This window comes from Acipenser ruthenus, chromosome 44, assembly GCF_902713425.1.
Source record: "Acipenser ruthenus chromosome 44, fAciRut3.2 maternal haplotype, whole genome shotgun sequence".
Lineage (NCBI taxonomy): Eukaryota > Metazoa > Chordata > Actinopteri > Acipenseriformes > Acipenseridae > Acipenser > Acipenser ruthenus.
The window spans coordinates 9,536,216-9,562,086 of record NC_081232.1 but is presented as its reverse complement, the minus strand read 5'-3'; the positions used below and the strand labels follow the sequence as shown (position 1 = coordinate 9,562,086).

The 25,871-nt window shown below is 43.1% G+C and overlaps 3 protein-coding genes across 3 annotated transcripts in view; 2 read left to right on the top strand and 1 right to left on the bottom strand.

Moving 5' to 3' along the window:
• Positions 1–212: 212 nt before the first annotated feature.
• Positions 213–8,596, top strand: LOC117399009 (perforin-1-like). The gene is made up of 4 exons (XM_033998099.3): positions 213–308; positions 4,902–5,463; positions 6,186–6,324; positions 7,026–8,596. The coding sequence occupies exons 2-4, from the start codon at positions 4,928–4,930 to the stop codon at positions 8,109–8,111; spliced, it is 1,761 nt and encodes a 586-aa protein (XP_033853990.2). The 5' UTR covers positions 213–308; positions 4,902–4,927; the 3' UTR covers positions 8,112–8,596.
• A 290-nt stretch (positions 8,597–8,886) lies between these two features.
• Positions 8,887–18,912, top strand: LOC131709737 (perforin-1-like). Its single transcript, XM_059012540.1, has 3 exons — positions 8,887–8,913; positions 14,934–15,535; positions 17,002–18,912. Exons 2-3 carry the CDS (start codon positions 14,985–14,987, stop codon positions 18,230–18,232), a joined length of 1,782 nt encoding a protein of 593 aa, XP_058868523.1. The 5' UTR covers positions 8,887–8,913; positions 14,934–14,984; the 3' UTR covers positions 18,233–18,912.
• A 941-nt stretch (positions 18,913–19,853) lies between these two features.
• LOC131709726 (oocyte zinc finger protein XlCOF26-like) overlaps positions 19,854–25,871 on the bottom strand; it is a 6,553-nt gene continuing 535 nt past the window's right edge. The window contains exon 2 of the mRNA XM_059012503.1: positions 19,854–24,615. Coding sequence (XP_058868486.1) covers positions 23,459–24,565 — 1,107 coding nt within the window. The 5' untranslated portion in view covers positions 24,566–24,615 and the 3' untranslated portion in view covers positions 19,854–23,458. The remainder of the gene's footprint in view (positions 24,616–25,871) is intronic.

Below are 25,871 nucleotides of genomic sequence, written 5' to 3'. Positions count from 1 at the left end.
GGGTCTATACCATTTTTTTCTTGAGTCATTTCTTAGAATTCATGTTTTTACAAATGTCTTTACCGTGGTGGAGTCACAGTTTTGTCTTTCTAAGTTTGTCTATTTTTAAACGTGGCACTTCTGTGTGTTTGGTGGTCGATGCATTTGGAAATGGGAGGAGGTGAAATATTTTGCTTGAATTAGAATTCACGTGGCCAATCAGACGGATTCTAGTATTTATAAGGGTCTCTCAAACACATGCTTATAAACACACAGACAAACGTCTGATCACTCTCCTGGCTGCACCTACCTCTGCAGGATACACTTAGGTAAGTTGAAGACAAGGTTTTTCTACAAAGCGTTTTATATGTAGCGCAATCTCTACTTTAGTTGTATTTAATTATTACAGTAGAGAAAATTATTATTATTATTATTATTATTATTATTATTATTATTATCAACAGAGGCATGCTGGTCCCAGTGGTTAAAGAAAAGGGGTCTTGATACCAGGAGGTTCAAATCCTGGCGCAGCCACTGACTCCCTGTGTGTGTGTGTGCGTGTGCGTGTGTGTGTGTGTGTGTGTGTGTGTGTGTGTGTGTGTGTGTGTGTGTGTGTGCGTGTGTGTGTGTGTGTGTGCGTGTGTGTGTGAGTCGCTTCACCTCCTTGTGCTCCGTCCTTCAGATGAGACGTCAAACAAACGAGCTCCTATTGGAAGTGACTCTGCAGCAGCAGCAGCAGCAGTTGTTGATGATGCAGAGTTCACCCCCCTAGTCTCTGCAAGTCGCTTTGGATAAAAGCGTCTGCTAAATGACTCATTTATTATTATTATTATTATTATTATTATTATTATTATTATTATTAATTTCCTAAATAGTTTGACACAATTGGGGCTTCGCTGGGGAATAATTCCCTCTAGTCTACCTGAAGGGATGAAAACTAAATAAACTTGGGTCTATGAGTAGATTTGAACACATATGGCTAAAAGAATTGAATCTATTCAGTCTTGAACAAAGAAGACTACGCGGCGATCTGATTCAAACATTCAAAATCCTAAAAGGTATAGACAATGTCGACCCAGGGGACTGAAAAAAGAAAAAAGGACCAGGGGTCACAAATGGAGATTAGATAAAGGGGCATTCAGAACAGAAAATAGGAGGCACTTTTTTACACAGAGAATCGTGAGGGTCTGGAACCAACTCCCCAGTAACATTGGAGGTATTTATAGATTTTTGACGGCATGACAACTACTTGTTATTGATTACATTCAAATCCATGATTTATTTTTACATGATGTAATGGTGTTCTATATATTGTGACATCATTTCTACTTCTATCTTTGAATCTGTATTAATTCTAATTAACACCACTTTATATAAACTTATATTTTTATTATATCATGCGATGCTGGCTCTGAGGATCAGTCTAGATTTGGCCTCCCCAGCGCATCAGCGTGCACAACTTTTGAATGAATTTTGTTTATTTATTTAAATGTTATATATTTATTGAAGTTAATTAGTTCATTCTTTTCTGTTGAGTCCCGCTGGCATAATCGTGTTCAGCCTATTTATCCATTTACTTTCTTTTATTCTTCTATATGTCGCATTGTCTAATTTGAGCTGTTCTAATACTACAAACTTTACATCCTTCATGTCCCTGACTGGTGAAGTGCTGTACTATTGGTTCATTCATTTTTTTATTTCTAATTAATGAAAGGCGGTTCTGAATTCTTTTATATAAAGTAGTTCCAGTCTCTCCAACATATTTGATTTCATCACATTTTTCACAGGCTATTCCATAAACAACATTGCTATTTTTACAGTATTAGTTTTTAGTGGGTATGTGTTCTTGTGTTTAATTATATTTTTACTTTTGTCTATGTATTTACACACTTTACATCTACTGGTGCACATGTTCGTAGAACCTATTTTGTCAATTATTCTTTTATGTTTACTGTGAACTAAAATATCACCTAAATTCGCTTCTCTTTTGAATGCTACAACTGGGGCCTTAAGAAATACTTTTTTTAATTTTTCTGAATTATGTAGAATCCGCAAGTGTTTCCAAACTATCTTAGAAATATTGGCCAAAAGTTTAGAGTAAGTCATTACTAATGGGACTCATTTGACCTTTTTATCTCTATTTTTATAATCTAGTAGATCATCTCTTTTTAGTTTATCCACTTTTCTTAACTCCGTCTCTATAATTCTTTCTTTGTATCCTCTTTTTTTAAGATTTATTTTTAATACATTTCTCTGTTTTACATAGTCACTTTCTTTAGAGCATATTCCTCGTATTCTGCATGTCAGTACGTTTACAGAAGAGGTCAGTCTCAATTGAACCTTCTTCAAGTTTTACTATGGGATCAAAAAATTATATTTCTTTCCTTGTCCATCGAAGGTCCACCTTATTTCATTTGCCATTTTATGAAAACTGGAAAAGAGATTCTTCTCCATGTGTCCAAACCCCAAAAATATAATCTACAAACCGAACGTATTCTAAAGGTTCTCTTTCCGATTTTCTAAGTAATTGTTCTTCCCATTTCCCCATGTATGTACTGGCAAAATGCATTCCTAATTTAGATCCTATTGCGGTACCATCGTTTTGTTTGTAATTCTTATCAACAAATGTAAAATAACTGTTTTCTAAAACTACGTTGATCCTGTTCAGCACCTCTGCTGTAGGTATTGATTTATCTAGTCTATCATCTAGTGCTTTTTGACAAGCTTCTAAAGTTTCTTTACGAGGGACACTTGGGTACAAGGATTTTACATCCATGCAAAATAAAATTGTATTCTCTGGAAGGCTGTGTTTTATTGATTCAAGTCTTTTTAAAAATGGTGTTGTATCCTTAACATAGCTTGATAATTTCTCAACGTGCGACCTAAGTTGTTTTTCTGCTACTTCAGCTATTATGTGTGTTGGGTTATCAATTGTGCTGACTATCATTCGCATAGGGTGATTTTCTTTGTGCATTTTAGGATTTCCTCTTGCTAGGTCTGTTCTTGCATTACCAATTTATTGATCTTATTGCTTTTAACCTCTTCATATGTATCTGTATTATTGAATTCACATTCTACAGATTTCAAAGCACAGAGAGGTCTGGTAAAGCATAGAGAAGCATTGTAAAGCACAGAGAGGTCCGGTAAAGCATAGGGAAGCATGGTAAAGCACAGAGAGGTGTGGTAAAGCATAGGGAAGCATTGTAAAGCACAGAGAGGTCCGGTAAAGCATAGGGAAGCATTGTAAAGCACAGAGAGGTCCGGTAAAGCATAGGGAAGCATTGTAAAGCACAGAGAGGTGTGGTAAAGCATAGGGAAGCATTGTAAAGCACAGAGAGGTCTGGTAAAGCATAGGGAAGCATTGTAAAGTACAGAGAGGTCTGGTAAAGCATAGGGAAGCATTGTAAAGCACAGAGAGGTCTGGTAAAGCATAGGGAAGCATTGTAAAGCACAGAGAGGTCTGGTAAAGCATAGGGAAGCATTGCAAAGCACAGAGAGGTGTGGTAAAGCATAGGGAAGCATTGCAAAGCACAGAGAGGTCTGGTAAAGCATAGGGAAGCATTGTAAAGCACAGAGAGGTCTGGTAAAGCATAGGGAAGCATTGTAAAGCACAGAGAGGTCTGGTAAAGCATAGGGAAGCATTGTAAAGCACAGATAGGTGTGGTAAAGCATAGGGAAGCATTGTAAAGCACAGAGAGGTCTGGTAAAGCATAGGGAAGCATTGTAAAGCACAGAGAGGTCTGGTAAAGCATAGGGAAGCATTGTAAAGCACAGAGAGGTCTGGTAAAGCATAGGGAAGCATTGTAAAGCACAGAGAGGTCTGCTAAAGCATTGGAAAGCATTGTAAAGCACAGAGAGGTATGGTAAAGCATAGGGAAGTACTGTAAAGCACAGAGAGATATGACAAAGCTAATTAATAGATTTTTTCTAAATCTCAAAATATTTTTTTAAATTTATGAACATAATTTATTTGTAAAATAAGTGGAGGGAGTTTCTCAGGAAACAGACGGGCTCATTGGAGGGGTGTTGGTACACCATTATCAAAACGGAAACCCTGTGCTGTCTGAAGTGTAAAACAGTGACTAGAATGAAGCATCCTTTTTTTTTTTGTTAGTGCTCTTTGCAGTTCAATCAACACAGCAATCCAGGGTGAACTGTGGTAAATGCATGGTGATAGCATTGTGGGGCAATCTGTAAAACGTCAAAAGAATCAACCAGTTATTAGTGGGTTCAGTATTCAAATTCCTGGTCATTTCAATATTAATAATAATAATAATATTAGACTTCATTGAGGGGAGCTCTGAGCCCCAGGACTGGGTGCAGCAGCAGCAGCAGCAGCAGCAGGGCTAGTGTGAGTTTGTAACCCTGCTCAAACTCCTGGCTCCTGATCATTTCAATAATAATAATGATAATAATAATAATAATAATAATAATAATAATAATAATAATAATAATAATAATAATAATAGACTTCATTGAGGGAAGCTCTGAACCCCAGGATGGGGTGCAGCAGCAGCAGGGCTAGTGTGAGTTTGTAACCCTGCTCAAACTCCTGGCTCATGATCATTTCAATATTAATAATAATAATACTAGACTTCATTGAGGGGAGCTCTGAACCCCAGGACTGGGTGCAGCAGCAGCAGCAGCAGCAGGGCTAGTGTGAGTTTCTAACCCTGCTCAAACTCCTGGCTCCTGATCATTTCAATATTAATAATAATAATACTAGACTTCATTGAGGGGAGTTCTGAACCCCAGGACTGGGTGCAGCAGCAGCAGCAGCAGCAGGGCTAGTGTGAGTTTGTAACCCTGCTCAAACTCCTGGCTCCTGATCATTTCAATATTAATAATAATAATAATAATAATAATAATAATAATAATAATAATAATAATAATACCTTTTTTATCCTTCTTCGTCTTGACAGGTTTCTAGACCAGTTTCCCCACGATAATGAAGGGGCAGTTTGTCTACTTCCTGTCCTGGACGCTTCACTTCCTGTCCTGCCCCTCCCTCCCGGAAGCCTGCACCACCGGCACCCCCGCTGAGTGCAAAGAAGCCGAGTTTGTGCCGGGCTACAACCTCGCTGGAGAAGGGTTCGACATCGTGAAGATGGAACGCAAGGGAGCGTACGTCATCAACGTCAACAACTGGAAGAGGAAAGACGGGACCTGCACCCTCTGCAAGAACCCCTTTCTGAACAACGTTGCTCAGAAGCTTCCTATGACCGTGGTGGACTGGCGTCTCCTTCCTAAGTGCAGCTCGAAGATCTCCAGCACCGTCCACCAATCGAGCGAGTCCCTCGTCAACGCCAGTACATCTTCCATAGAGAACAACTGGTCAACCGAACTGGGCATCAGCAGCTTGAAGGGATCGGGGAACCTGATGTTGGCGGGATCCCATTCCAGGCTGGCAGAGTACTCCATGCAGAAGACCAAGAGCGATAAGTTCAGCTTCACCAGCCACGAGACCTCCTGCAGATTTTACAGGTAGGTTTTAAAGGAGGCTGTGTGGTCCAGTGGTTAAAGAAAAGGGGCTTGCAACCAGGAGGTCCCCGGTTCAAATCCCACCTCAGCCACTGACTCATTGTGTGACCCTGAGCAAGTCACTTGACTTCCTTGTGCTCCGTCTCTCGGGTGAGACGTAGTTGTAAGTGACTCTGCAGCTGATGCATAGCTCACACACCCTAGTCTCTGTAAGTCGCCTTGGATAAAGGTGTCTGCTAAATAAACTAATAATAATAATAATAATAATAATAAAGACCCCTGCCCAGTCAGCAGTATCTGCTGTCTTTTTCCGCTTGTTAAAGTTTCCCATAGCAAAGTGTAATAATATCTCTAAATTCAGCACTAATGGAGACGCTCTGTCCTGTACAAAGAAGTGACCGTTTCACGTGTCCGTTGTTATTTTTATTTATTTTTGATAATTAGTATTATTATTATTATTATTATTATTATTATTATTATTTATTTGACAGACGCCTTTATCCCAGGCGACTCACACAGGTGTTACAGGGCAGCACAGGGTTACAATACAAGCTTCATATTTAAACACAGTGTAGTTTACAGCACTCTTGTTGAGTTGAGTGGTCCCCTGTGTTTGTTTTGTTTATTTCGTTAATAAATGTGCATGCAAGGGCTTGAACTACATCCTCCATGGCTCAGTCCAGTCAATGTCATAAAATGTACAAATCTGGCTGTCTTGTCTCCAGTTACAGGGTAGTGGATGAACCCAGACTCCACCGAGAGTTTGCCAACACAGCGAAAAAACTCCCATGCGACTACAACGGCCAGACCAAGCAGTTGTACTACAAACTCATCGACACTTACGGAACGCATTATATCAAAAAGGTAAGGACCAGTCATTACAAAACCAGAGACACAGATGCGAAAACAACTTGGCTTTGGCAATTCACATGTTTTTTTTGTGTGTGTGTGTGTAATCACCCAGAACAATTAAAACACAGAATAATGCAGAATTGAGAAACACGACCAGAAACACAGACTCAATGACAAACATCTCAGTGTCTTCAAACAGCTCTCTATAGCATAGGCCACCATTATAAAACCCAAAAGGTATGGTAAAGAATATAACAAAAAAAACAGAAAGGAAAAGAGGTATGGTAAAGCATATTAAGAAGACATGGCAAACCATGGTAATTACATAGTCTAAAGAGCTCCTTTATCCAAAAGGTGGCTGGACGGCTCTCTCTCGCTCTCTCTCTTGCTCTCTCTCTCTCTTGCTCTCTCTCTCTCCCTACCTCCCTCTCTCTCCCTCTCTCTCTCTCTCCCTCTCTCTCTCTCTCTTGCTCTCTCTCTCTCTCCCTACCTACCTTAGGATTTTGAATGCTTGAATCAGATCGCCGCGTAGCCTTCTTTGTTCAAGACTGAATAGATTCAATTCTTTTAGCCTGTCTGCATACGACATGCCTTTTAAACCCGGGATAATTCTGGTCGCTCTTCTTTGCACTCTTTCTAGAGCAGCGAAATCCTTTTTGTATATATATATATATATATATATAAGAGAAGTTTTTTTCTTGAATACGTTTCAGGTGCAGCTGGGCGGCAAAGTGAAAGCCACTACCTCCATCAAAACCTGCAAAACCTCGCTGGACGGGCTGACCGTGAACGACGTGAAGGACTGCCTTGACGTGGAAATTGAGGCCACAGTGCCTGGCAAGGCTACAGTGGACATGAAGGCCAAAGTCCACCACTGCCAGGAGCTGAAGAAGAAGAGCAACAACAAGCAGAGCTTCCACGACTCCTTCAACGACCGGCAGACCGAGATCACTGGGGGCAAAGCCACCTCTGGTGACCTCCTTTTCTCCTCCTCCTCGGACCCTAGCGCTTACCAGGAGTGGATGGAGAGCTTGAAGACCACCCCGGACATGGTCTCCTACGCCCTGGAGCCCCTGCACAATCTGATTCGCTTCAAAGGCCCCGTCAAGGATAACCTGAAAAAGGCCTTGGTCGAGTACATTTTGGGAAAAGGCCTCCAGCGAAGCTGCTCCGGAAAATGCGAGACGGGGGCCCGGAGCAACCTGGGAGACACGTGCTCCTGCGTGTGTCACAGCGGCGCGGGCGTCAACAGCATGTGCTGCCCGACTCAGAGGGGGCTGGCCAAGCTGACGGTGAAGGTCATCAGGGGCGAGAAACTCTGGGGGGACTACCACGGCAAAACGGACGGGTTTGTGAAGGTCATCTTGGGGGACAAGGTGGAGAGGACCTCAGTCGTGCAAGAGAACAACAACCCGCGCTGGAATCAGATTTTCGATTTCGGGAGCGTCACCCTCACCATGGCCACGGAGCTGAAGTTCGAGGTCTGGGATGAAGACAACGGGTGGAATGACGACCTTCTGGGAAGCTGCTCTTGGAAGCTGGAGAAAGGGTTCAAGGAGAACCTGTGTGCCCTAAATCACGGGAATATCTTCTTCTCTTACACCCTGGAGTGCGGACCCAGCTTGGGGGGCCCGACCTGCGGGGAGTACGTCCCCTCGCCCATGAGCGCCGAGCTGATGCAGAGCTTCGTGTCCAGGAACGCCGTGCCCCTCCCTCGCAGCTTGGTGGCAGAGATGATGAAGGGCTACTCCGGGCTGGAGCCTTCGAGTTCCAGCGGCAACCGCAGCCGGGAAGAGTAGCCACCCTGGGAGGAACCAGAGTCGGGTCAACCCAGTTTGGGAGTCAAGCTTGCGGGCTTCGCTTACGGCTAGTTTATGAGGATCGAAGAATCCACCCCTAGTTGAGGAAAAAAAAAAAAATGACTGATCAGTGATCGATGAAAGACCTCCCCCCCCCCCCCCCCCCCCGCCCCCCCCCAAAGTGATTCTTCCTTTAAAGGAGTGCGAACCACAACCTTATTCTTGTCTGTTTAATAGCACTAGCAACATTAGGACATTATGCAAACCACAGATTTAAATACCATGTGCTTACTTCTTATTAGATTTAGGAACCTTGGAAACAGCCCCCCCCCCCAACCTCATGACCCCGTGACCCCCTGACCCCCCTTGACTGATCAGATGAAATATCTTTTTTCCCCAAAAGTGATTTTTTTTTTTTTTTTAAAGCATGAAATGGTTTGTAACGCTGTTTATTTTAAAGAGCTATAGCAATAAAAGATGCATTCATCAAACTCGATGTGTCTTTAGTATGTCCCTTTATTACTTTATCTTTGAGGTCTTTTTTGTCTGGTTCGTGGTGTTTTTGCTAACCAATGGAACAAAAAGATAAGACAGAGAGAACAAAAGAACATACTGGGGAAGAAGGCAGGATGAAAGGTTTTGGTCAAATTAAAAAGCCTGTGGTGAATCAAACAATTTCCCGTATCTAGAAGGTTTCAGACCTTGCGGTTTAACCTTGCTTGAGTTTGTCTGTGCTTATAAAAGCACAGACAAACCTCTGATCACTCTCCTGACTGCTTCTACCTCTGAGGGACACACTGAGGTAAGTCAAAGACAAGGTTTTTATACAAAGCGTTTGTGATATTAAGGGTTTTCCCAGATTAGTGCAATTTCATCTCAGCGGAATTTGTACACTAAATTTTAGTGGGGGTGACCGGGGGGGAGGGGGGGGGGGGGCTCCTAAAATTTCAGAATCTTTGCTTTAAAAAAAAAAAGAGAGAGATGGAAATTCGATTCAGAAAAAAAAAGTGTTTTCAATTGGTAAAAAGGACACAAGGCTATTTTACCTAGAGGAGAGTCCACTATATACATGAACATAATTTAGATATTTTTTTTAACATCATTCAATCAAAGAAACTACAAAATGACATCGCAAAAGTCTACCGAAAACCATAATAGCAGTACAGTAAGTATTTAATGCTAGATGTTGAAATGTTACAAAGTGCTGCACACTGCTGGTATATATGACCTAACTTCTAGAGAAAGCGATGTATCTCTTAGAGTCTCTGTAAGTCGCCTTGGATAAAGGCGTCTGCTAAATAAACAAATAATAATAATAATAATCCTATTTCCTTTGCTAGTGCCTATTGAAAGTCTAAACCCCTTTGAACTTTTTTCACATTTTGTTGTGTCAGTGCCTCAGAGTTTCATGCATTTAAATAATTTTTTTCCGCACTTATCTACACACCACACTCCACGCTGTTAAGGGGGAAAAAAAGTTTTTATTGAGAAAAAAATTATATATTAAAAATACAAAACGGAAAGATTATAATTGGATAAGTCTCCACCCATCTGAGTTGGTGGAAGCACCTTTGGCAGCAATTATAGCTGTGAGTCTGTTGGGATAGGTCTCTACCAACTTTGCACACCTAGATTTGGCAATATTTGACCATTCTTTACAAAACTGTTCAAGCTCTGTCAAGTTCCTTGGGGAGCGTTGATGGACACCAATCTTCAAGTCATGCCACAAATATTTGATTGGATTTAGGTCGGGGCTCTGACTGGACCACTCAAGGACATTTACCTTTTTATTCCTTAGCCACTCCAGTGTAGCTTTGGCTCTGTGCTTTGGGTCGTTGTCTTGCTGAAAGGTGAACTTCCGTCCCAGTTTCAGCTTTCTTGCAGAGGGCAGCAGGTTTTCCTCGAGGACTTCTCTGTACTTTGCTCCATTCATTTTCCCTTCTATCCTGACAAGTGCCCCAGTCCCTGCCGATGAGAAACATCCCCATAACATGATGCTGCCACCACCATGCTTCACAGTAGGGATGGTGTTCTTTGGGTGATGCACTGTGTTGGGTTTTTGCATACTTCAAACGGGATTCAAGGTGGGCTTTCTTGAGTAGTGGCTTCCTTCTTTGCCACCCTACCATACAGACCAGATTTGTGGAGTGCTTGGGATATTGTTGTCACATGCACACTTTGACCAGTCTTGGCCATAAAAGTCTGTAGCTCTTGCAAAGTTGCCATTGGCCTCTTGGTAGCCTCTCTGATCAGTATCCATCTTGCTCGGTCATCCAGTTTGGAGGGACGGCCTGATCTAGGCAGGGTCTTGGTGGTGCCATACACCTTCCACTTCTTAATAATTGTCTTGACCGTGCTTCAAGGGATATTCAAGGCCTTTGATATTTTTTTATACCCATCCCCTGATCTGTGCCTTTCAACAACTTTGTCCCGGAGTTCTTTTGAAAGCGCCTTGGTGCTCATGGTTGAGTCTTTGCTTTGAAATGCACTACCCAGCAGAGGGAACTTGCAGGAACTGCTGAATTTATCCTGAAATCATGCGAATCACTACAATTTAACACAGCTGGAGGCCACTTAACTTGGTGTGTGATTTTGAAGGCGATTGGTTACACCTGAGCTAATTTAGGATTGCTATTACAAGGGGGGTGGACACTTATCCAACCAAGCTATTTCAGTTTTTATTTTTAATTAATTTTCTACAAATTTCTAGAATATTTTTTTTTCACTTGGAAGTTGTGGGGTAGGATGTGTAGATAAATGAAAAAATATATATATTTTAATGCATTTTAATTCCAGGCTATACAGCAACAAAAGGTGAACATTTTGAAAGGGGGTGTAGACTTTCTATAGGCACTGTAGCTGCGTTTAACTATTATTATTTTATTAGTAGTATTTATTTCTTAGCAGACGCCCTTATCCAGGGCGACTTACAATTGTTACAAGATATCACATTATTTTTTGCTCAAGGGTACAGCAGCAGTGTCCCCCTTACCTGGGATTGAACCCACAACCCTCCGGTCAAGAGTCCAGAGCCCTGACCACTACTCCACGCTGAAGCTAAATGCAGTGTAACGTAACACACATGCGTCAATAAGGCAAACATTTGCTGTAATCATTTTTGTCTCAAAAATAAATAAATAAATAAATAAATAAATAAATAAATAAAAAGTTGACATTTACTCTAGTCTTTCAGAAGTGTGAATTTGATAGATATTACGCGGCAATGGGTACATTTCACACCAGCTATAACCAGCTGTGAATCTATTAGTTAGACTTGAGACGTGTGAACTGCTGAGGATTGGAGATGTCGCCTACCAACCCCAACCCCTTTCCTGTTTTAATAAGCATGACGCAGTCTCAGTAAACAAAGCTTTGACCATATCCTGTACTAACAGTAGCTGTCAGCTAACGCCTCTCTCTTTGCATTGACTAAGAGTTAGCCAGAGAATTCAGCAAGCACGCAGTAGCCAAGAATGCAATCTACAGCTGCAGCCAAATGATTTGCATCACCTAGAATTGCACCGTGTAACAATTTTTTTTTTTTTTTTGTTCCTGGGTAGTAAGTGTTATTTCCTAATTGCTTATGCCTCAAAAGTATAGAAAATGGCTATTATTCCCCACAAACTTTGCTTTTGTGACCAGGACAGTGATATTTTGAAATTTACCTATTTCCAATGAGAAAACAGGCGAATTTGTGTCTTTTCGTTCACATAAAGTCAGAAAAAAACAACATATGAATCCAAATTAACATGTATTTATACTAAAGTAATACAAAAATGACGACAAAAGACTTAGAAGTGAGTAGTTTTTCGAGATTTACGATTATACTGTAAATCACTTTCACGAATCAGCCCCCAAATGTAGTCTCCCATCATGTTCTCGTTATACTGTCCTTGGTAGCGGCGTTCAAAGTCCAGTATATCCTGGTGGAAGCGCTCGCCTTGCTCCTCCGAGTACGCTCCCATGTTCTCCTTGAATTTATCAAGATGAGCATCAAGGATATGGACTTTGAGGGACATCCTACAGCCCATTGTGCCATAGTTCTTCACCAGAGTCTCAACCAGCTCCACATAGTTTTCGGCCTTGTGATTGCCCAGGAAGCCCCGAACCACTGCGACAAAGCTGTTCCAAGCCGCTTTCCCCTTACTAGTGAGCTTCTTGGGGAATTCATTGCACTCCAGGATCTTCTTTATCTGTGGTCCGACGAAGACACCGGCTTTGACCTTTGCCTCAGACAGCTTAGGGAAGAAGTCTTGAAGGTACTTGAAGGCTGCCGACTCCTTATCTAGAGCTCTGACAAATTGTTTCATAAGGCCCGATTTGATGTGCAGTGGTGGCATCAGCACCTTCCGGGGGTCCCAGCCGTACTCATCATACTTCAAGGCGTCCAGCAAGGTCTTGATGCTGTTGTAATCCTCTTTGAGGTGCACTGAGTGAGCCAGGGGAAGAGACGGGTACTTGTTACCATTATGGAGCAGCACGGCTTTGAGGCTCTTGGATGAGCTGTCAATGAAGGACAGTATAACGAGACCATGATGGGAGACTACATTTGGGGGCTGATTCGTGAAAGTGATTTACAGTATAATCGTAAATCTCGAAAAACTACTCACTTCTGAATCTTTTGTAGTCATTTTTGTATTACTTTAGTATAAATACATCTTAATTTGGATTCATATGTTGTTTTTTTCTGACTTTATGTGAACAAAAAGACACAAATTCGCCCGTTTTCTCATTGGAAATAGGTAAATTTCAAAATATCACTGTCCTGGTCACAAAAGCAAAGTTTGTGGGGAATAATAGCCATTTTCTATACTTTTGAGGCATAAGCAATTAGGAAATAACACTTACTACCCAGGAACAAAAATTGTATTACATAGTGTTATTATTATTTATTTCTTAGCAGACGCCCTTATCCAGGGCGACTTACAATTGTTACAAGATATCACATTATTTTTTACATACAATTACATTATTTTTTACATCCAATTCCCCATTTATACAGTTGGGTTTTTACTGGAGCAATCTAGGTAAAGTACCTTGCTCAAGGGTACAGCAGCAGTGTCCCCACCTGGGATTGAACCCACGACCCTCCGGTCAAGTGTCCAGAGCCCTAACCACTACTCCACACTGCTGCCCTGTCAGATTGAAATAAAAAAAAAAAAAACTATATGAACATTATTTAGCACTTATTAAACCACGTAAATCAAAGAAACTACTAAATAATATTGCTTAAAAAAAAAAAATTTAAAAATAGTCTACCGGAAGCCCGCAGTACAGTAAGTATTTCATGTTAGATTTCGAAATGTCACATTTTTCCAGTCAGATTTTCCTTTAAGTATCTGGGAAAACTCGGTGGTGTGGAGTTCAATATGTTAACAAGGAAACATTATTCAGCAGCTTTCATTGGACTCTATGAAGCTGAGGGAGTTCATTCTATATAGAGGGTGTGGAATTCAATATGTTAACAAGGGAACATTATTCAGCAGCTTTCATTGGACTCTATGAAGCTGAGGGAGTTCATTCTATATAGAGGGGGTGGAATTCAATATGTTAACAAGGGAACATTATTCAGCAGCTTTCATTGGACTCTATGAAGCTGAGTGAGTTCATTCTATAAAGAGGGTGTGTAATTCAATATGTTAACAAGGGAACATTATTCAGCAGCTTTCATTGGACTCTATGAAGCTGAGGGAGTTCATTCTATATAGAGGGGGTGGAATTCATTATGTTAACAAGGGAACATTATTCAGCAGCTTTCATTGGACTCTATGAAGCTGAGGGAGTTCATTCTATATAGAGGGTGTGGAATTCAATATGTTAACAAGAGAACATTATTCAGCAGCTTTCATTGGACTCTATGAAGCTGAGTGAGTTCATTCTATATAGAGGGTGTGGAATTCAATATGTTAACAAGGGAACATTATTCAGCAGCTTTCATTGGACTCTATGAAGCTGAGGGAGTTCATTCTATATAGAGGGTGTGTAATTCAATATGTTAACAAGGGAACATTATTCAGCAGGTTTACATTGGACTATATGAAGCTGAATCAGTTCATTTCTATAAAGAGGGGGATGCAAATTTGTTGTCCGTGGCTGTACCTCTAGTTTCAGACACAGTTGTGTTAATTCACACATTGCTTACAGTGAAGTACAGTGCTGTACAAGTGTTTTAACTCTACTTTCCCGATCAATTCTGTATATTTAGAGTAGATGCGAGCTGAGTTGAATGACAAAGTCCTGGCCTTGAGTTTGTCTGGAGACTTCTAAATGCTGGCAAATCATTATTATTATTATTATTATTATTATTTATTTCTTAGCAGGGCGACTTACAATTGTTACAAGATATCACATTATACATTATTTCACATTATACAGTTATCACATTATTTTTACATACAATTGCCCATTTATACAGTTGGGTTTTTACTGGAACAATCTAGGTAAAGTACCTTGCTCAAGGGTACAACAGCAGTGTCCCCCACTGGGGATTGAACCCACAACCCTCTGGTCAAGAGTCCAGTGCCCTAACCACTACTCCACACTGCTGCCCAAAAATCATGTGACAGTGTGACCTTTCAACTCTTGTCAGCACCGCCTACTCTCTCTGCCTGTACAAATGCAAACAAGGTGAATAATGGCAGTGCTGAAAGATCATAGATTTTGATTTGAATGGAATTAGTTTTGATGGAAGGCTGTTCTTCAGACAAGCTCGAAGCCAGCTCAGAGCCAAGTTAGACACAGCGAGAGAGAGAAAAAAAACATACAGGCTCAAAGCTTTCATGTAATTGATTCAAAACACACTCTGTTTTCTTTTATTTTAAGATTGACGGCACCCTCAACAGAATTTCACACCCAGTGTAACAAGCCTAGACGATGGAGAGGCGACTCAGGCAGCTTGTCTTCTACTTCCTGTCCTGGACGCTTCACTTCCTGTCCCGCCCTGCCCTCTTGGAAGCCTGCACCACCGGCACGGCCAATGAGTGCGCAGAAGCCGAGTTTGTGCCTGGCTACAATCTGGCTGGAGAAGGGTTCGACATCGTGAAGATGGTGCGCAAGGGCGCGTACGTCATCAACGTCAATGACTGGCGCACCAAAAAGAAGACCTGCACCCTCTGCAAGAACCCCTTTCTGGAGAACAAGGCTCAGAAGCTGCCCCTGTCCGTGGTGGACTGGCGGGCCCTGTCCCACTGCAAGATGAAGGTCTCCAGCAGCGTCTACGACTCCAGCGAGTCCCTGGTGAACGACAGCACGTCCAGTGTGGAGAACAACTGGAAGGTGGGGCTGGATATCGACATCAGTCCGAAATACAAGGCTTCCATGATGCTGGCTGGCTCCAAGTCCAACCTGGCGCAGTATTCGATGGAGAAAACCAAGAAGGACAAGTTCAGCTTCGCAAGTCACGAGATCCATTGCACCCATTACAGGTAATAAAGCAGCTGGGTAGCAGCTTGGGATGAAGCTAGAACCGTGATTCCAAGCCGTGCTGTTGTTGATGACGGGCCCTTGATGGGCTAACGTTTTTTAAAGGTTACACTTACATAGGAGGCTGTGTGGTCCAGTGGTTAAAGAAAAGGGGTTTGCAACCAGGAGGTCCCCGGTTCAAATCCCACCTCAGCCACTGAATCACTGTGTGACCCTGAGCAAGTCACTTCACCTCCTTGTGCTCCGTCTTTCGGGTGAGACGTAGTTGTAAGTGACTCTGCAGCTGATGCATAGTTCACACACCCTAGTCTCTGTAAGTCGCCTTGGATAAAGGCCCCTGCTAAATAAACAAATAATAATAATAATAATAATAATAATAATAATAATAATAATAATAATAATAATAAAGGTTCCAGACAACCAGCCCGCTGCAGTGTTTGTAAAAAAAAATAATAAACCCAAAACTGTACAAAATGACACAAAATCTCCAGTATGTAGAAGCGTGGAAGTAATTATAAAGTGACTTGCTCAGGGTCACACAATGAGTCAGTGGCTGAGGTGGGATTTGAACCGGGGACCTCCTGGTTACAAGCCAGTTTCTTTAACCACTGGACCACACAGCCTCCAAGTTAGTGCATAACAAAGCCACCAGGCTGTTTGCTTGGGGGAGAATAGCAGGTCAAGGACTGCAATAGCAGAATTTAAACATCGTGCACCCTTTCACCCTTTCACCCTTTCCTGCACCAGCAAATCCAAAGGAAGCCTTTGACATAACAAAATTAAACATTCCAAAAACGTTTAATGAATACTCTGTCTGGTAAATCATAGGGAAGCATTGTAAAGCACAGAGAGGTCTGGTAAAGCATAGGGAAGCATTGTAAAGCACAGAGAGGTCTGGTAAAGCATAGGGAAGCATTGTAAAGCACAGAGAGGTCTGGTAAAGCATAGGGAAGCATTGTAAAGCACAGATAGGTCTGGTAAAGCATAGGGAGGCATTGTAAAGCACAGAGAGGTCTGGTAAAGCATAGGGAAGCATTGTAAAGCACAGAGAGGTCTGGTAAAGCATAGGGAAGCATTGTAAAGCACAGAGAGGTCTGGTAAAGCATAGGGAAGCATTGTAACGCACAGAGAGGTCTGGTAAAGCATAGGGAAGCACTGTAAAGCACAGAGAGGTCTGGTAAAGCATAGGGAAGCATTGTAAAGCACAGAGAGGTCTGGTAAAGCACAGGGAAGCATTGTAAAGCACAAAGAGGTCTGGTAAAGCATAGGGAAGCATTGTAAAGCACAGAGAGGAATGGTGAAGCATATTAAAAATACATGGCGTAACAGAGTGAATTATGGCAAATGCATTGTTTAACCATGAGAAAGACATGGTACTATTGCAAATATACAGACACTTATAAGCTCTCTCTCTCTCTCTCTCTCCCCCATCCCAATCCCAATCCCATTTCCATGCTTGTGCTTCCAGTTACAGGCTAGTGGAAATGCCTCTTCTTCACAGAGAATTTGCCAAGTCCATCAAGAGGCTTCCCAAGACCTACGACAAGGACACCCGCGCGAGCTACCGCAGCCTGATCGACGTTTACGGGACTCACTTCATCAAGCAAGTGCAGCTGGGGGGGAAGGTGAAGAGCACCACCTCCATCCGAACCTGCGAAGCGTCCCTGAAAGGCCTCTCCGAAACCGAGGTCAAGGACTGCCTGGACTTCGAAGCCTCCGCCACCATCGGGCAAGCCACCAATTTCAAGACCGAAGCCCACCACTGCAAGAAGGACCAGAAGAAGCTGGGGACCGCCCAGAACTTCCACAGCATGTTCAGCGATCGCCACTCGGAGGTCACTGGCGGGCAGGCGGGCACGACGGACCTTCTCTTTTCTGGGGAAACGGACCCCGCGGCTTATAAGCAATGGATGGAAAGTCTAAAGACCAACCCGGATGTTATTTTCTACTCCCTGCTCCCGATTCACAACCTGATACGGTTCAAGGGCCCCAAGAAGGACAATCTGAAGCAGGCTTTGCTAGACTACATCCTGGAGAACGCCCTTTTGAAGACCTGCTCCGGCCAGTGCAAAGGGGGTTCCTCTCCTAGCGCCAGGGACCCCTGTTCTTGCGTCTGCCAGGGGAGCTCTGACATTAACAGTCAGTGCTGTCCGACCCAACCGGGGCTGGCCAAGCTGAGCGTGGTGGTATCCAAAGCCACCGGATTGTGGGGTGACACGACCAGCAAGACCGACGCCTTCGTCAAAGTTTCCTACGGGAGCAAAACGGTGCAGACCGCAGTGATCTACAACAACGACAACCCGGTCTGGGGAGTCCGTTTCGATTTCGGGCCCGTGAAGATGTCTATGGCCGAAGAGCTGAAGTTCGAAGTGTGGGACGAGGACAACACGTGGTACAAGCGCTGGAACGACCTCCTGGGGAAATGCGCCATCAAACTTCGAAGAGGATCCGACTTAAGCGAGATGTGCGCCCTGAACCACGGCACCCTCTTCTTCTCCTACACCCTGGAGTGCGGACCCAGCTTGGGAGGCCCGACCTGCATGGAGTACACCCCCTCGCCCATGAGCGCCGAGCTGATGAAGAGCTTCGTATCCAGGAATGCCGTGCCCCTCCCTCGCAGCTTGGTGGCAGAGATGATGAAGGGCTACTCCAGGCTGGAGCCTTCGAGTTCCAGCGGCAACCGCAGCCAGGAAGAGTAGTCGGGTCAACCCAGTTTGGGAGTCAAGCTTGCGGGCTTTGCTTACTGCTAGTTTATGAGGGTCGAAGAATCTGCCCCTGGTTAGAGGAAAGAAAAATCATTCCAGCTGTGCTACAATGCTCCCCCCCCACCCCCTCACTATCCAGAGTGCCTTCTTATATGTAGCAATGGATGCTCCAATCAACAAGATACAAGATAAAACTTTTTTGTCCACCTGACCTAGTTTCTTATTTCTTTACCTTATCTGGGAATCTGTATTAAAAAAATCTGCGTTGGGGATTTCCAAAGGGAGGCTCTGGCGCTCCTTAGGGAGGCGAAACCATCCGGGACTGTTTCTCCTCATCGCTCTCCAACGGACCCAACCGGCCACAGTGAGCTCAGAGCGGACACCCGCAGTGCTGGCCTTTGTCCACCAGATGGCGGTAGCTCGCTGACATCCGCTCTGGAGCTCCAGGGTGTGGAAGAGGAAGCTGGCTCGGCCGTGGGATCGAGGACTCCAGCTGAACCTTCAGTTCTCCTGAGCAGCTGTGCGGAGGAATTGCTGATGTGAGGGGGATGAAATAATTGATCAGATCATTTTATCACATTTGTTCGGCACTCTGTCCTATTTTCGATTTGCTTCCTTGTATCATTAAACGGTTTGTGTTTAAAAATACACTGCAAGTGCTTTTAGCAATAAAGATGCACATTTACAAACCTTGCTGTCTTTATTGAGCCTGCTTATTACATAAACAACTCTAGAATTTTATGATACGGCTTTCTCTTTTACCAAGAGAACAAATCGACAAGGAGATTACAGCGAGAACTGCTGAAAGAGATATTTAATATTATTCATTTATTACACGTTTATTAATATCCTATTGCGTTAAAGAGAATTCTTAACCACGCTGACAATCAGGTGAGGCTGATTTCACCCGTTCAGAGTGAATTAAGAAACAGCTGCTCGGGTTTGTGTGGGCTGCTGTTCTCCGCAGAGTCTGAAGAAAAAGCAGCGATCGTCACAAACCCAAGCAGCTGTTTCTTAATTCACTCTGAACGGGTGAAATCAGCCCGATCGACACCAGCCTGAAGTCGTTTCGTGCAGCCCTGACTCTGAGCCTAACTGAGGGCAGCAGTGTGGAGTAGTGGTTAGGGCTCTGGACTCTTGACCGGAGGGTCATGGGTTCAATCCCAGGTGGGGGGACACTGCTGCTGTACCCTTGAGCATGGTACTTTACCTAGATTGCTCCAGTAAAAACCCAACTGTATAAATGGGGAATTGTATGTAAAAAATAATGTGATATCTTGTAACAATTGTAAGTCGCCCTTGATAAGGGCGTCAGCTAAGAAATTAAGAATAATATTGGGGATGCTTCTCAAAATACCCCTCAATGCAGCCAGTGTCACATCTTACTTTATTATTATTTATTTCTTAGCAGACGCCCTTATCCAGGGCGACTTACAATTTTTACAAGATATCACATTATTTTTACATACAATCACCCATTTATACAGTTGGGTTTTTACTGGAGCAATCTATGTAAAGTACCTTGCTCAAGGGTACAGCAGCAGTGTCCCCCCACCTGGGATTGAATCCACGACCCTCTGATCAAGAGTCCAGAGCCCTAACCGCTACTCCACACTGCTTTGAGGATAACGAGACAGGAGATCAAGCAAGTTCCCTTAGATCATAGGCTTTTCTAAATCTACTTGCACAAAGTTTCCTTTCTTGCTCTTGCATATGTTTTCCAGTCATTGCAACATTACTGCATATTTCTTGACACACAATTAAAAAAAAAACCCACAAAATTCTCACCACAGTAGCACATTAAACAAAACCCTTGACAGTTACTTTACTAATACTGAATAACTCATCCCCTCCCCCCCGTTTCACACACACGTTTTCAAACAGTTTAAAAGAATCCTCTGCTTGTAATTTTCTGCTCTGGTAGGTATCACATCTTTTGCACGGCTGATATTATTATTATTTTTATTATTATTATTAAGGATGAGTCATTTAGCAGACGCTTTTATCCAAAGTGACTTCCAGAGACTAGGAGGGTGAACTCTGCATCATCAGCAACTGCTGCTGCTGCTGCTGCAGAGTCACTTCCAATAGGAGCTCGTTTGTTTGACGTCTCATCTGAAGGACGGAGCACAAGGAGGTGAAGTGACTTGCTCAGGGTCACACACACGTACGCACGCACGCACGCACGCACGCACGCACGCACACACACAGGGAGTCAGTGGCTGAGCCGGGATTTGAACCTCCTGGTATCAAGACCCCTTTTCTTTAACCACTGGGACCACACAGCCTGCAGGTTTGTACTAGAAGATAATTGCAGGAAATATAAAACTCAAAATAAAGTAGCTGTTCATTTGATGATGCTGGCTAGAAGTAGTACACGTTACAGTAAAAGCTTGACTCTGATCAAGGCGGTAAACGCCCAGAATTATGAACAAATATATGGCTTTTCAGACATAATATAAAGACTTGTGGTTAGTCTTGATATTTTCCGTAACAGACAGACTCACTGGCTGAGTGAGGGCTTATTTCACGCTTTGATAAGATCCACCAGGGGTATGACTGTTGAAATTTCCACTGCCTGGCCATTTAACTAATACACCTAAACCAGTGAGGTTGAGAAAGTTATAGAGCTAGTTTCAAGCCCTGATACAGAACTATGAGAAATATAAAATCTATCGATCACCACCCCACTGCTCATAAACTTTGCCATCTAGCAGAGATTCATTGTAACTCATTAGATTCCACTAATATTTTTGTCCCAGTATAATTCTTCAACTTTACAACAAGGAAAAATTAAATAAAATGTGTGACATTGTTTGAAAAAAATACAGCATAGCGCAAACGTCAACAGACATGGGATAGAAAATACTGACAAAACATGTGTGGTTAAGCAATTTTATTTGTTGACAATTCAAGACAGCTGTTTAAGATTTTTGTGTTTTTTTTTTTAACAGGACTCATTTTCCCCCCCGTTTGCAGAATTGAAGCCTGAATAAAATTCTTAGAAGAGAAAAAAAATATATATATATATATATATATATATATATATATATATATATAAACCATATGAGATAAATGTAAGTGTAGTTTATTCAACTCATCTCAACAGCGTACCGCATTTTAAATATTATACATTTCATTTTACTTCACTCAAGTTAAAAGTCTTCTAGCAAGTTCAACGATGGGAGCATCATTTCAGCCGACCCAAACACTGCAACATATCTCTTTACCGGACAAAAAGTGGGGACAACATTTTCAAAGTGCTTGCTCGGGTCTTTAATCAAAATGTCTGTCTATTCTACCCAACTAAAAAAACAACGTCATGACTTCAACAGGACACACATGCAACCCATTTCAAACAGACAGAGAAACAGGACGACACACCTTGAAGTTTTGCAATAGATTATTATTAACAGATACACAGCTGTTATATACCTGTTGTAACACCACGTCCGAAATGAAGTTCACAACACCACCTTATTATAAATTCGATCATTTTTGGTTTCATCCCCGGGCCCGTGTGGGTTAAGACAATCAAATCAATTAACTAACTCATTAATTATTTAATCAATTAATCAATTACACAATCCTATTGGCTGAATGTGTTAATACATTTCCAGTTGACTACAAATGTATTATAGCGGTGTGGAGTAGTGGTCAGGGCTCTGGACTCTTGACCGGAGGGTCGTGGGTTCAATCCCAGGTGGGGGGGACACTGCTGCTGTACCCTTGAGCAAGGTACTTTACCTAGATTGCTCCAGTAAAAACCCAACTGTATAAATGGGGAATTGTATGTAAAAAATAATGTGATATCTCGTAACAAGTGTAAGTCGCCCTGGTCTGCTAAGAAATACATAATAATATATCATGTATGATGCATGTCTCTGTATTTAAAATATTATGGATTTTCTTCTTGTTACTGCATCTTGTAAAGCGCTTTGTGATGATGCTCCACTATGAAAGGCGCTATATAAAATAAAGATTGATTGATTGATTGATTATAACTGCTCTGATCTGTAACACCGTTACACACAGCTGGAACGATGACTAGATTCACACAATTCCTGTTTTGAGATACAGCTTTTATCAGAGAGCTCCCCCCTAAACCCCTGGTTTAGAAAGACACGGGGTACCCATGCTTGAGACGGGGTGTCCGTCTGCCGTGTGGGGGGGCGTGCGTTCGCTGCTGAGCGACGGGCAGGAGATCCGGACGGAGGCTGAAATCGATACCCCCCCTGCAGGCGAACCGGATTCATTCACAAATCGACACACTGAACAGCTCAGGCGACGCTGCCAGCAGCGATCACACACAACACAGAGTCCGAAAACTTCTGTGGGATCTCCAGTCTCTGAACTAATCTTCTCTGTTCAATAACAGACTAACGTGGCTGAAGAGATTGATCAGGGCGGATATGTGACGGATTACTGATTAATAATAATAATAATAATAATAATAATAATAATAATAATAATAATAATAATAATAATAATAATGATAAAAGATCTATTGAGTTTATTCTCTGTTTAAGTAAATAGGTTCCAGAAATACCCTTAACTTACAAAACTTGGCAAACGTGAATTCGCTTCAGCAAGAGAACTTACGCGTGTTTCATAATTCATTATTATGAATATAAACACATTTGAGTTCATAGACAGTAAGTCGTTAGTGTGTTTTTAAAAACACGCTTTTCATGTATATTCCTTTAGAAACTAGATGAAATAGGTAATGAAAGAAACATTGAAATTATTACTTTTTTGAAATCAAGTGATTTCAAATCACGATTTTAAATCAGTGATTTTAAAATAACTGATTTAATCAGCCAATATATAAGACTAAAGCAACATACAGATCTGGGCAAAAGTTTTGCATAGCCTAGAATTTTAGGATTGATACAGAATTAAAAGAAATTATAATAAATGATATATTATATATATAGGAACATAATTTAGATATTATAGTCAACATCATAATGTGATCAAAGAAACTACAAAATGCCACAACAGGCTTTTTTTTTCCTGTTAAACATAGGAAAACCACATATGCAATTCACCATATTAACATTATTCAGCAGGTTTCGTTTCGCTTTAGGAACGGTTCTTCCCACGGCGTGATGCAAAACTTCCGGCACTGCTCCTCATTTTACGTTCTGCAAAAGCTCTCCCGAGCCGCCTCTAGGGCTGCGAGGCTCGCCCTGTCAACAAAGACAGATCGATCCATTCTCAGAAGGCGCACTGGTGGTCTTTGAGTTTCACCGAGGAGGTGAAAGTCTTGTTGCACCCGTCACAGTGATACAGCTTCTCCCCTGTGTGAAATCGCTGGTGCTTTTTAAAGCTGTGCACGTGCCTAAAGCGCTTCCCGCAAAAGTTGCAAAGGAAAGGCTTCTCTCCCGTGTGAATACGCTGGTGGGACTCTAAGGTACCCGGGTGCTTGAAGCCTTTCCCGCACTCTTTACAAGAGTGCGGTTTTTCCCCCGTGTGGAGGAGACAATGGGTGTTCAGATGCCCCAGCTGCTTGAAACTTTTCCCGCAGTCTTTGCAAACGTAGGGCTTCGATCCCGTGTGGATCCGCTGGTGGGATTTCAGCGTCCCCAGGTGATTGAAACTCTTCCCGCAGTCCGAGCAGAGGTAGGGTACTTTCCCCGTGTGGATCCGCTGGTGGGCTTTGAGGTTGCGCAGGTAGGAGAAACGTTTGTCACAGTCGGGGCAGTGGTACAGCTTCAGCCCGGCGTGGGACTCCAGATGGGTCTTCAGGGCGCTGAATGTGTTGCAGGCGATGCCACACTCCGTGCAGATGAACTGCTTCTCCTCGGAGTGGCTCTCCTGGTGTCTGGCGAGGTTAGACAGCCGGGCGAATTGCCGGCCGCAGTCCGGGCAGCCGTGAGGCATCTCCGTGTGGACCAGTTGGTGGCGTTTCAGCTTCCTGGCGTCGATGTAACTCTTGTCGCATTCGCTGCACCGGTAAGGTCCTCCCGGGTATTTGGGACGCTTACCGGAAGGTGGAGGCAGGGAGGGTCCGACTGGCTCCTCTTTAACATGGATCAGCCCCAGATCATTCATACTCTCCGCAATACAGCCCTGTGAAGTCTCAGACACGTCCTCCGCTTCCTCCTCGGTTTTGACGCGTACCGTTTCCGATTCGAAAGGGTCCTCTTGAGCGTGGTCCTCGGCGGTCTCCACTTTGACGTGGACAAGGCGGAGCTCACCCGCTTCCTCTTTGAGGTGGACGGGGTCCGGAAGGTCCTCTTTAGCGTGGGCAGGTTCTGGCTCCTGTTTAAGACACACGGGTTCAGGTTCTGGCGGTTCCACTTTGATGCAGGCAGGTTCCATTTCTTCCCTTGCTGACACACACACTGATAAGGCGGCTTCTCTTCTCTGACCTATAAATAAATAAATAAAAAGTCAAAAACAGAAAAGCTATTTTTTTTTTTCTTCAAACTTCAAACTGCACGTGTTCCCCTAAGTATATATTTAATCTCAAAGTGCCGGAAGATGCGTTTTTATCGCAGACGCTTGTCGCAACACCTGAGGGAACGAGACACGGGTGAGAAAGAAGAGATCTCTCCCCTCCTCCTCCCCCTCTCCCTTCTCCCCCACTCCTCTCTCCCCTGCCCCATCCCTCTCTCCCCCCTCTCCTCTCCTCTCCTCTCTCCCCCCATCCCCTATCTCCTCCCCCCCCCCATCCCGTCTCCCCCATCCCCCATCTCCTCTCCCCCATCCCCTATCCCCTCTCCCTTCTCCCCCGGCAGGATTCACTGTATATCAATGAATCCTGATTCTTTCTTTACATGATGTATCGTATCGTGATATAGGACCAACAGCCCAACATCTCAATGCTTGATCAGCAGTGTGATCCAGTCCAGGTTTTACCACCAGCTTGATCAGCCCCAGTGTGTCTAGCTAACAAGCTCAGGTGTGTCTGATTATTAAACTCCTAGTGAAACCAGGACTGGATCACACTGCTGTGCAGCGGTAGTCTGATTCCCATCCCTGTGAGGATAACCAGCATTATTATTGCAGGGCTGGGAATCAGACTCCTATTGCACAGCAGTGTGATCCATTCCAGGTTTTACTACCAGCTTGATCAGCCCCCAGCGTGTCTAGCTAACAAGCTCAGGTGTGTCTGATTATTAAACTCCTAGTGAAACCAGGACTGGATCACACTGCTGTGCAACGGGAGTCTGATTACCATCCCTGTGTAACTATATATATATATATATATATATATAGAGAGAGAGAGAGAGAGAGAGAGAGAGAGAGAGAGAGAGAGAGAGAGAGAAGAGTCGATAATAAATAACACGAGATTGTCATTAATCAATTCAAACTGCTCCCATTAATTGTTAGTAAGCATTGCAAAACTATTTTTAGAATGATCCCGCTAGGAACAGATTTTTATTATTATTATTATTATTATTATTTATTTCTTAGCAGACGCCCTTATCCAGGGCGACTTACAATTGTTACAAGATATCACATTATTTTTACATACAATTACCCATTTATACAGTTGGGTTTTTACTGGAGCAATCTAGGTAAAGTACCTTGCTCAAGGGTACAGCAGCAGTGTCCCCCACCTGGGATTGAACCCACGACCCTCCGGTCAAGAGTCCAGAGCCCTAACCACTACTCCACACTG